At 46.0% G+C, this 12,528-nt stretch overlaps 1 protein-coding gene across 2 annotated transcripts in view; it reads right to left on the bottom strand.

Annotated features, from left to right (window-relative positions):
- The window catches only part of SCNN1B (sodium channel epithelial 1 subunit beta), a 67,987-nt gene that overhangs the window by 36,997 nt on the left and 18,462 nt on the right, over positions 1-12,528 (bottom strand). Inside the window, exons 2-3 of one of the 2 annotated variants that reach the window (XM_029049743.1) lie at positions 6,849-6,939; positions 86-405 (exon numbers count right to left, since the gene is read on the bottom strand). In XM_029049743.1, coding sequence (XP_028905576.1) covers positions 86-396 — 311 coding nt within the window. In that variant the 5' untranslated portion in view covers positions 397-405; positions 6,849-6,939. The remainder of the gene's footprint in view (positions 1-85; positions 406-6,848; positions 6,940-12,528) is intronic. The other variant, XM_029049752.1, reaches the window with a different exon arrangement.

Raw genomic sequence — 12,528 nt, 5'->3', positions numbered from 1 at the left:
GGCCAGACAGGGACCCTCCCACTTCCGGACAAACCCCTGGGGCCAGCCGACAGCCCCCCAGCTTCCCGGCCTTCCGGAGCCTTACCGGAAAGGGCTGGAATTGCAGATGGTGACCGCCGGGAAGTCCATCGTCTTGAAGCCGATGGAGAGGGACACGCTGACCTTCCAGCTGAGGTAGGTCTGGATGAAGAGACCCCACTCCCAGAAGACCACGCAGGCGAACACCAGGGTGAGCACGAACCACATGACCTTCTTCTTGGGCCCTTCGCAGATGATGCGCTTGGGCCCGTGGGTGTTCGTGTTGTCGCAGTACCAGACCAGCAGCTCCTTGTATGTGTAGCCCGGACCCTTCTGCAGGCGGTGAAGGCATTTCACCAGATACTTCTTCACGTTCATGTCTGCCGCCTAACCCAGAGACAACAGAGGAGTGAAGGGAAAATCAAAACACGTCTCGGGGGTGTCCCTCGTCACTGTGAGTCAGCTCCCACCTTCCCTGCCTTCCCCTAGTCTGGGTTTTACGGTGGTGGTCGTATTTGTGGTGGTATTTACTTAGCGCTTACTATGTGCCAGGTACAATACTAAGCGCTGGGGTAGATACAAGTTGATCAAGTCAGACACAGTTCCCCTCCCAAGTCACGGTCTCGATCCCCATTTTAAAGATGAGGTAACTGAGGCCCAGAGAAGTGAAGTGCCTTGCCCAAGGTCATACAGCAGACAGGTGGCAGAACTGGAATCAGAACCCATGACCTTCTGACTCCCAGGTCCGTGCTCTATCTACTATGCCACGCTGCTTCTCACGGTCTTACGTCTGTTGGATGTTCAGCCTGCTGGCTGGATTTCCCAGCACCAGAAAGGATCTCTTGAGTGTTTACTGTGTGTGCACAGCACTATTCTAGGTGCTTGGAATAGTGCCTAGTGGAGATGGCGTGGGCCTGGTAATCAGAAGGACCTGGGTTCTAACCCTGGCTCTGTCACATGTCTGCTGTGTGACCCTGGGCAGGTCACTTCACTTCTCTGTGCCTCAATTATCTCATCTGTAAAAGGGGATAAAGACCGTGAGTCTCATGTGGGACAGGGACTGTGTCCAACGTGATTACGTTGTATCTATACCCGCACCCAGTACAGAGTCTGGCACATAGTAAGCACTTAACAAATACCACAATTATTATTATTATCATTACAGTAGAAGTGTGATGAGCAATAATAATAACAATAACAATAATAAAAATCGTGGTATTTGTTAAGCACTTGCTATGTGCCAAGCACTACACCATGCCCTGGGGTAGAAACAATATCAGTAGTTCCCACATGAGGCTCATATTCTAAGTAGAAGTGAGTAGGATTTAATCCCCATTTTACAGATGAGGTAACGGAGGCACATAGAAGTTAAGTGACTTGCCCAAGGTCACATAGCAGGCATGTGGCAGAAGCAGGATTAGAAACAAGGTCCTCTGATTCCCAAGCTGGCTCTCTTCCTACTAGACTATTCTGCTTCTAATCACTTAATGAGTAGGATTTTTGGAGTCCTTCCTCTGTAGAAAGCACTGTGCTAAGCATTTGGGAGAGTACAGTAGAGTTAGTAGGCATGCTCACTCTCCTCAAGCCACTTGGAGTCTAAGGGCTTCCTGGTCTGCTGCTTGTTTCCTCTAGACTATAAGCTTGTTGTGAACAGGGAATATGTCTACCAACTATGTTGTGTGGTACTCTCCCAAGTGCTTAGTACAGTGGTCTGCACACAGTAAGTGCTCAATACATACCACCGACTGACCGATTAATGGATTGGACTTCCTGTCCAAGTTTCGGATGCCATTAATCAATCGAGCCACGCTCCTTCTCCCTCCCTGCGGTATCACCTGTGCACTCGAGTCGGTACCCCCGTTTTACAGATGAGGTGACCGAGGCCCAGTGAAGTGACTTGCCCAGGGTTATACAGCAGACAAGTGGCAGAGCTGGGATTAGAACCTATGACCTTCTGACTCCCAGGCCCATGCTCTATCCACTACGCCGTGCTGTCCCACATGGAGCTCTCAATCTAAGTAGGAGGGAAAACAAATATTGAATCCCAATTTTACAGATGAGGAAACTGAGGCACAGAGAAGTTTACTGACGTGCCCAAGGTCACACAGCAGACAAGTGGTGGAGCCGGGGTTAGACCTCAGGTCCTTTAACTCCCAGGCTGGTGTTCTTTCCCCTTCCAGTTTGTAAAGATACTTGGCAGGTCCCTGAGGTAACAGCAGTAGATCTTGGAAGAGGAAAGAGGAAATAGATCAGTGCTTTGGATCAATGCCTCCAGGCTGTAAATTCATTGTGGGGAGGGAATGTGTCTACCAACTCTGTCATACTATACTCCCCCAAGTGCTTAGTACAATGCTCTGCATATTGTAATTGCTCAATACATATGATTGAATGATTGCTTTATATACTAAATTGATATTTTGTTTCTATAAAGTCAGGGTTTTAACCAAGAGCTGCCTGGGGATAGACAATAATCAAGAGTATTTGTTAAGCGCTTACTATGTGCAGAGCACTGTTCTAAGCGCTGGGGTAGATACAGGGTAATCAGATTGCCCCACGTGAGGCTCACAGTCTTAATCCCCATTTTACAGATGAGGTAAGTGAGGCATAGAGAAGTTAAGTGACTTGCCCACAGTCACACAGCTGACAGGTGGCAGAGCCGGGATTCGAACCCATGACCGCTGACTCCCAAGCCCGTGCTCTTTCGACTGAGCCACGCTGCTTCCCTATAAGCAATATACAATATAATACAAAACATATACAATATATACACTATATATACAATATGTAATATAATAATAATAATAATAATAATATAAGCAATATTCCCAATAAGCAAAACATCATCTGTTGGCAGTGGTAAAAGTTGGACCAGGGACCCAGATTTCCTTGGGGTTCAACAATTTGGGAAGGGGGATTGTGGGCATTTGATAATAAGTACAGTACTTGTTAAACACCTATGTGCCAAACACTGTTTTAAGCACTGGGGAGGAACAAGTTACTCTGGTTGGACACATTCCCTGTCCCACATGGGGTTTATAGTCTCAAATTCAATTATCCTAATGTATTTTATTTTGGAGCAGTTAGGAATCCCAGGACAAGCTGAAAAAGACTTGGGGAAGGACAGGTATGATTACACACTGATGACCCTTCAATAAGCACTACTGATTAATTGATTGATGACTACGCATATAAGTCTGGGTCATAAAGAGGTGTGAGTTTCCACTTATGGGCTTTGTGATGTAAAATAACCCCACCTTTGACTTATGCAGACCATTTCTTCATGGAGCTCAGACACCTTCATGGGAATGATCTCACCTTTGGGAGGGAGGAAAGTAGGGAAATAATTGCCCCCCAACCTACAGATGAGGAAACAGGAAGGTGAGGTGGCATGCCCAAGTTCTCTGGGAGTAGCAGGGCCGGCTCTGGAAATGGAACCCAGGACTTCAATCTTGAGGCTCCACTGCCTCTCCGGTACCACTGAGAGATGTGAGAACAGGACAGTAACTCCTGACAGTGGTCTTTAATCAGGCTAAACTGTGGGTTTAGCTTCCTCCAGCCCCAGTTGGAGGAGGATTTATTCAGTCATATTTATTGAGTACTTACCGTGTGCGGATCACTTGGACTAAGCGCTCGGGAGAATACAATATAACAATAAACAGACACATTCCTGGCCCACTAAGAGCTTACGGTCTAGAGACGAACTCTAGTGGAAGTCTACTAAAACTGGAAGCCCGGTGTGGGTAGGGATCGTCTCTACTGCTGAACTGTACTTTCCAAGCACTTAGTACAGTGCTTTGCACACAATAAGTGCTCAATAAATACGATTGAATGAATGAAAGAACAGGTACAAGTTAATTAGGTTGGACACAGTCCCTGTCCCACATGACGCGCACAGTCTAAGTAGGAAGGAGAACGAGTAGCCCCATTTTACAGTTGAGGAAACGGAGGCACAGAGAAGTTAAGGGACTTGCCCAAGGTCACTCACCAGGATTAGAACCCAGGTCCTTCTGATTCCCAGACCTGTGAAGCTGTTTCTCAAGCTCCAGAGAAGCTAAAGACGCTGAGAGCGGCCATTATCAGAGCTCTGTGTTGTGCCAGGCTATCAGATGTGGTTGACATGCAGAAGACTGTGAGGGCCTATAAGGCAGAATCTACTATCCGGGGACTAATGTTTGAAGGATACCAATATCCGAGAAGTGAATGAATCCCCTCCCCCAATAATGAGGTTGGCTTGACCATCTTGGAAGAGGGCTGCTTTGTCCTGGACTTGGAGTGAGTGATGGCTGGCTTGTCCCTGAGCCTGGGGAAGGAACCCTACCATCCTCCACAGGGTGGCCACTGGACCTCATGTCCAGTGCTTAGAACAGTGCTTTGCACACGGTAAGCGCTTAACAAATACCATCATTATTAGTACTCACTTCTCATCCAGCTCACCAGGCTCTTACCCTTACTTGATTCAATTCATTCAGTCGAATTTGTTGAGCACTAACTGTGTACGGAGCACTGTACTAGGCTCTTGGGAGAGTACACTATAACAATAAACAGACATATTCCCTGCCCACAATGAGTTTAAAGCCTAGATGGGGAGGCAGACATTAATATAAATACCTAAATACATTTAGGCCATGAGCAAGATAGGCTGGACACAGTCCCTGTCACTCATCAAACTCATGGCCTAAATATAGAGGAGAACGGGTAGTTAATCCCTCTTTTACAGATGGAGAAACTGAAGCACAGAGAAGTAAATGACTTGTCCAAGGTCACACAGACAGCAAGTGGCTGAGCTGGAATTAGAATGCAAGTCCTCTGACTCTCAGGCCTATGTCCTTTCCAGTAGTCCATGCTGTTTGCCCTACTCCCTAACACCTTTCAGATCATATCTGAACTCCTTGGGCAAATCACCAGCGCTTAATACAGTGTTTGGCACGCGGTAAGTGCTTAACAAATACCGTAATAATTATGATTAAAAGTTTAAGTGCCCCAATTTAAATTCCTTCAGAAACTTCCTTCTCCCCTCAGGAGCAGAAATCCTTCAGACCTGATGGAATCTGACCTGTTTTGTCAACAAGCCTCCCTTTCCGTTACTCTCACTAACAAAGGGTGCCCTTGCTCCACCTCAAGGGCTGATTAAACTTTGGTTTTCAAGTCAAATGCTCCTTGGATCTTGATATTTGGCTGCAGTAGAAGGCTCCAAAAGCTGCTGCTGAAACACCATGCTCCTCCATTAGACCACAAGCTCGTTGTGGGTAGGGAAAGTCTCTGCTAATTCTTTTGTATTGTATTCTCCCAAGTGCCTTGTACAGTGCTCTGCACATAGTAAGCGCACGATAAATACCATCGATGATGGTGACGATGAGTATAGGCTCCTTTTTTCATGGTACTTGCTAAGCGCCTTCTAAATGCCAAGCACCGTACAAATTGCCGGGGTATATAAAAGATAATCAGGTTGAACACAGTCCCTGGCCCACATGAGGCTCACAGTCTAAGTAAGAGGGAATAGGATTTAATCCCCATTTTACAAATGAGGAAATTGACGCACAGAGAAGTTAAGTGATTTGCCCAAGGAATTGAGTCTTTGGAGCGCAACACCTCCCCATCTGCTGCAATTGGCTTTCCCTGCTGTAAGGGAAGCGGTGTGGCAGTTTGGGAGCCAAAGGACCTGGGTTCTAATCCAGCCTGTGTGACTTTGGGTGAGTCACTTAACTTTTCTATACCTCAGTTCCTTCAACTGCAAAATGGGGATTCAATACCTGTTCTCCTTTCTTAGAGTGTGAGTCCCATGTGGGACAGGGACTATATCCAGCCTGTTTAACTTGTATCTACCCCAACGCTTAGAACAATGCTTGACATATAATTAGTGTTTAACAAATACTTCAAAAAAAATTGACTCGCTGGGGGCTGAGATTGACAGTGAACCTGAAAGTAGAGCCAAGGTGATGTGCTTCTTCTTCATCTTGAGTTTCCTAGAGATTTTCCCCAGTGTCATCTGGAGTTCTGGAAGGCAATGATGCCAAGATTGGGAGCCTTGGAGCACAAATATCAATCAATCAATCATATTTACTGAGCACTTGCTATGTGTCGAACACTGTACTAAGCGTTTGGGAGACTACAATATATAATGGAGTTGGTAGATAGGTTCCCTGCTTCCCCCCAAAATCTTTGCATAGTAAAAATGCCAGGATGGAAATGCAAATTTAGAGGAGAGATGGTGGAAGACACCTGTAGGATCTGTTAAGTTCTTCATAGTTTGTGTTCTAGCCCTGCCCAGGAACGGGCAGAGGTAATTTAAGGCTATCAGTTTCTTTCTTATCACCCCACTTCAAGTTGGATTGGATTAATAAAAGATGCTATCTGTCATCCGTGACTCAAAACCACATTGGCTTTCCTTCCAACACAAAACACACATTGGACATATTCTTATTGAACTTGCCCCTTGAGTTTCTGGAGCTGGTGGCAAGCCAAGGCCTTTAGATCTAATTAAATCCTTGGTAGAGAAACCTCCAGCTAGGAAGACCTTGTTTTGTCCTCCCAGGTGACAAAACCAACACAAAATCCAAAACAAAATCGGTCTTGGCAAATGATTCTCGGTAAATATTTCCACTGGTTGCCAAAAGGCCACAGGAGGGGAAAATTAAAAGAGATCTGCACTTGTCTGCCTAAAAACCAACATACACGATTTCATTTGGTATGACTGGCTTTGTGCCCCAGTATTGGTGTGATATAGTTCTGCTTTCTTGTTCTCTTGGTAACCAACCAGATCTGCTAGTTGGAAGGTTACCAAAACTTGCTGGGTTAAAAAACTTACTTTTTAAGCCTGGCTTTGTCCTTACCTCAAGATAGGGTCGATGGACTGGTGTCAGTGGACTGAAAATGTACGTCCTTCCTGATCCTTATTGCCACAGCCACTGAAAGGGCTCACACCTGAGACCAGAAAGGAATGTGTTGTAATTTTTTTCCATGGGATATCTGCTCTAATACTCCAGAGGAACACAACCTTTTTCAGTAGTGCACTCGACCTAAAGGGGGACCATCCTTGCTAATGACCCTTCTGTTTACCTAGCATCATTTTTGTGTATTTTCTTCTCCATTGTCCAGATGTGGATAGTGAGGTCCAGAAAGAGGGCGGGGGGAGGGGGCGAAGGGAAGTAGGGAGAAGGGTGTACATATCTGTGATAAATTTTAATATCTGTCTCCCCTCTAGACAGTAAGCTCCTTTTGGGAAGGGATCAAATCTACCAGCCCTGTTGTTTCATACTCCCTCAAGCTCTTAGTATACTGCTCTGGGGAAATGAAGGCTTAGTCTGGGAAGGCCTCTTGGAGGAGATATGATTTCAGTAAGCCTTTGAAGTCGGCATGAATGGGGATCTGTCATACTCTGCACACAGAAAGTGTGCAATAAGTACCCCTGCTTGATTTAAAGAGAAGCAGAAGGCATGGATGATCAGCATCTTTAGGTTTGCTGCAAAACAAGAAAAACTTAAGCAGCCCCGTTAATATTCTCCGAGCACATATGGCTATTTGCCATGTCTTTCTGCAAGAGGTTCCTTAACATACAGAAGGATCAAGCATGCTGCAATATCATCTGCTAAAAATGGAGCCAATCCATTTGAAAACTTCCCTTGAAGCTTCTCCTTTAGAATAAAAATTATGATTATACAGTAAGCTCTTTGTGGGCAGGGAATGTGACTGTTTATTATTTTGCTATACTGTGCTCTCTCAAGCACTTAATTCAGTGCTCTGCACACAGTAAGCACTCAATAGATACAGTTGAATAACAATAATAATAATGGTATTTGTTAAGCACTTACTATGTGCCAAACACTGTTCTAAGTGCTTCAGACGCCATACTAACAGGAGAGTCGTCTCCTCGTTTGCCAGAGGCAGAATTCCAAGGCATTCTGGACTGGGGACAACCAAATCATATCTCCCTGACTGGCTGCCTTAGTGCTTTCTGCAGTAGCCCCAAATCTTGCCCTGTTCCAGTAATGAAAACAACAGTATTTCTCAAGTATTACAGAGCTTTGCATACAGTTAGTGCTTAATACACATCACCCATCGACTGTACTTGGTGTGGCAAGCGGTGGGGTTATGAGATGCAAGGTTATGAGATGGGACAGGGTCCCTGTCCCACACAGGGCTCACAGACTATCTTTTTCCTCATTCGAAAATGAGGAAATGGAGACCCAGAGAGGTTACGTGACTTGTCCAAGGTCACGCAGCAGGCTAATGGCAGAGCCAGAAATGATACTCTGTTCTGTGCTCTTTTCACGAGGCCATGCTGCCTCGCTCTACTATCTCCTGACCCTTGATTATTTAGCCTCAAAGCCTCGAAGCTGAGAAGCAATGATGCCTAGTGGTTGGACCACATCGATTGGTCTGGTAATGTGTGGCACAGATTACAAATCTGCTGAAGTAAGAGACCTAATCATATACTATTATGGTATTTTTCAGCTGCAAGGGACTTCAGTGATTTTTTAAAATGGTATTTAAGTGCTTACAGTGTGCCAGGCACTGTACTAAGCCCTGGAGTAGATACAAATTAATCAGGTTGGTTACAGTTCCCGTCCCACATGGAGAAACGGATTGATTAAACACCTTGATTTTACAGATGAGGTAATTGGGGCACAGAGAAGTTGAGAGACCTGTTCAAGGTCACACAGCAGACAAGTGCCGGAGCTGGGGTTCTCTTACTCTCAGTCTTGTGCTCGTTCCACTAGGCCATACTGCTTCTCTGCTGCTTCTTGATCTAGACCATTAGCTCAGACCACAGCAACTCAGACCACAGCCCTGACAGATGAGAATCCCTCTCATTTTTAAAGACCTCCAGAGTCCTGGAGTATCTCTGGGCTTGGGATGATCCTGGCGAAGGCCTGAACTTCCAGAACCTCTCTGGTCTAGGACAGACTTCTGAGGCAAAGCAACCAGTCCTCCCGATTTGGATGACACAGCTGTGTTTTCCATGGTTCCGCCTCTTCCCACCAGGTTGGTGGGAAGGAGCATGGCCTAGGGGATAAAACACCAGCTTGGGAGTCAGAAGGACGTGGGTTCTAATCCCGGCTCCACCACTTGTCTGTTGTGTGACCTTGGGCAAGTTACTTCACTTCTCTGTGCCTCAGTTACCTCATCTGTAAAATGGGGATTAAGACTGTGAGCCCATGTGGAGCAGGGACCGTGTCCAACCCTGATAATCTTGTCTCTACCCCAGGGCTTAGTACGGTTTCTGGCATGTATTAAGTTCTTAACAAATACCATAAAAAAAAAGGAGCTCTGATGAAATGGGAGTGGAGGCTGGGCCTGGCAGTAAGGAGGAGAAGTACCCGATCTCCTCTTCCTCTTGTTTTCTTGGCCACAGCAGCTACCACCGTGACTTTAACCAGCCCATTTTGGGATGATCTGGTGGGTTTCTGGCACGGTCAGGATGCTGCACTTCCAGCTGTGGAAGAAAGTCCCCTGGACAGAGTTAAGATGGATCCATTTTAAAAATTGTACTCAAGTGCTTACTATGTGCCAGATACTGTACTAAGCGCTGGGGCAGATGCAAGACGATCAGGTTGGACATAGCCCCTGCATGGCCCAAGTCAGAAGAAGGAGGGTTTAATCCCTTTTTTACAGATGAGGTATGGAAGATACAGAGAAGTGAAGTGATTTGCCCAAGGTCACACAGCAGACAAGTGACAGATTCCTAGCCTGTGCTCTTTCCACTACGCCACACTGCTTCCTGTTTCATGCGGTGCCATTGCCGTCGCCGGTCTCGCCACCTGGATGGAAACGGGGTGACTTAGGAAACGTGATGAAAACAGCAGAGGTCGTCACCCCTCTTCCCCTTCTCTGTCCTTCCTCTCCCCCTATGAAGTCCTACCCCCTGAATGGCCATCCCCGTGGGGCAAAATCTGGTCACCTTCCCCTGAGCCCTTCCTGTTCTAGATCTCCCCGTCCCTCCTCCACTCCCCTCACCCCCTCCAGCAAGCACCATACTATCTAACAGTCTGGTGCTATCAACTGACTATCAACTGTTAATGTTAAGAATTGCTTGGTGCTTTTTTCTCAGGTCTGAAATACAACTTTAAATAGGAGAGAAATATTTGCCAACGATCAGCTGCTAAGTCATTCTCGCAAAGGACAGCCCTTTCTTTTTTCTTGTCAATTCAGAAACCTTGGTTTACTCATGGATTAAGGGGAATGAGCTGGAGGGAACACTCCTTAGTGAATAAAATAAAGGCAGGAACACCCAATAGGTCTGGCTTGGTCCTGGCCCAAGGGAGGAGCAGATGGGTTTCTTCTTGCAAACTGGTCCTCCAAGATACCAGAGGCAAAATCCTTGCTAATTTCATGGTGCTATCTGGGTTTATTTTCATCCAAATTCATCTTATTGCTCCCTTCCTTTGCAAGACAGTTCTTTCGTTACAAATTTAATACTGAGGCATTCACTCTGTATGTGGTGCTCAACCGAGCTCTATCTCCATGGAAAGCTGAACTAGAGGGAATGGATTTAAGCTATGGCACAAGGCATTTTCTGACTGTGAGAGTGGCTAGACTTTGAGATTTGACTTTGCAGATCTCAACTAGATCCCTAATTCTCTTGAAATAGGGGGCCTGGCATCATTTGATCTTTTCTGTTGATTTTTTGAAAATAGATCCCTAAGGAAAATTTTAAAAATTTATCTGCCCACCAAATTTTCCACACTCTCCACCCTAAACTGTCCATATGGTAAAATAAAGAAAATCAACCTTCTAACCCTCAAGCCCGGACTCCTTGTTCCCAGTCCCAGAGCTTGGGGCGGGTGGTTAATCTTCAAGGTTACATTACACTGAGAGAAAGGACTGAGGGAAATGAATCATATATCCTGAAGTACCTCCCACTTCAAATAACAAAACGCCTCCCCTCCCCTCCTTCACAGACCTCCTGAAAGGCACCTCCTTCATGGGGCCTTTTCTGATTAACCCCTTTTGCTAATCATGCTGTTCCCACAGACAACTCAGCACTCATGTCTGCTTGCTTATTTATCGATTCACCCATGTCTATTATTTTCATCTCTTTCACTATTAACTATGATATATTTATCACTTTACTATTACTGTCTCCTCCATTAGATTGTGAGCACTCTGAGGGTACGTCTTTTACTTCTTTTGTATGTTCTCAGGGTTTAGTACTGTGATCTGCACATCTCACTAGATAGTCCTACTACAGCTTCTGATAATCATCTCTGAAGTCGCGTGAGACTTCAGGGTCTTTCTAACAAGCTGCCCTTGTAGCAGATAAAACATCAAGGTAGATTGGCTAGAAAAAAACATGCTGGACTCTGACTTGGGCGGAGTCTTGGCTCCTGCACCGGCATAGCTGTCTGACATGATTTAAGTCCCTTGACATCTCTGGGCTCAAGAATTGTCTTGTCTTGTCTTATGCTGCTGAGTTGTCTCCGACCCATAGCGATGCCACGGACGCATCTCTCCCAGAACGCCCCACCTCCACCTGCAATCATTCTGGTAGTGTATCCATAGAGTTTTCTTGGCCTCAAGAATACCCACTGTCAAATGGGTTCAAGCATCCATGGACTCACTTAGCTCATGGGGGTACACGTCAAAGTTTCTTGAGCTTTCAGGAACAAAGATTGCTTACAAATCCAAGTGATTAATACTGACTCTTTACTTTCTCCTTTAAACTCAGTTCAGATTGCCTTTTCTGAGGAATGCAAACCAGAATTTCATCTTTTTGTTCTTCTGTGTCTCTTTGTGGAAATCGGAGCAAGAGAGGGGAAGGATGGGTTAGGGTAAGGAGTGGGGGGTGGGGAGCGGAAGGGGATTTAACTCTAAAACCCACAGAGAACACCATACGCAGAGCTCACCCTCTAATGTCTCTTAAGGGTGAGGTACTCAGCAAATATGCAGAGACCCTGGTCTCTTCAATAGCCATTTGGAAAGAACGGTGCTTGGAAAAGGTTTTTCTCCCCTCTCAAGTCTTCCCTTCCTCCACACTTTTCCCAAGACCACCCACGGTCCCTTGGCTTTTCCTGGAGAAGATTTTGGCTTCTAGTCTGAGCTGGCTTCCCCGGGAATCCTGCTGTCCCACCTTCTCCCCTGAGCTCTCTTCAGACCACCATTTACCCAGCCACTCTACTCTGGGGCCATCAGATACTAATTCTACTACTGCTACTAATAATAGTACTTGTTAAGCACTTACTATGTGCCAAGCACTGTTCTAAGCACTGGGGAAGATACAAGTTAATCAGGTTGGATACAGTCCCTTTCCCATATGGGGCTCACACTCTTAATTTCCGTTTTAAAGATGAGGCAACTGAGGCCCAGAGAAGTGAAGCGACTTCCCCAAGGTCACACAGGAGACACAACCCGATTGCCTTGTGTCCACCCCAACACTTAGAACATTGCTTGGCACATAGTAAGCGCTTAACAAATGCCATCATCATCATCATCTTCATGTGCTGGAGTCCCAGGATGTACACGGTCCCTGATCCAGCAAGCTGTCCTCGCCCCACAAAGGCTCACGGACACCCA

The sequence above is a fragment of the Ornithorhynchus anatinus genome, chromosome 2 (assembly GCF_004115215.2).
Source record: "Ornithorhynchus anatinus isolate Pmale09 chromosome 2, mOrnAna1.pri.v4, whole genome shotgun sequence".
In the NCBI taxonomy this organism is placed as follows: Eukaryota; Metazoa; Chordata; class Mammalia; order Monotremata; family Ornithorhynchidae; genus Ornithorhynchus; species Ornithorhynchus anatinus.
Note: the sequence above shows the minus strand (reverse complement) of the source record. Positions and strands in the feature narration are given on the sequence as shown.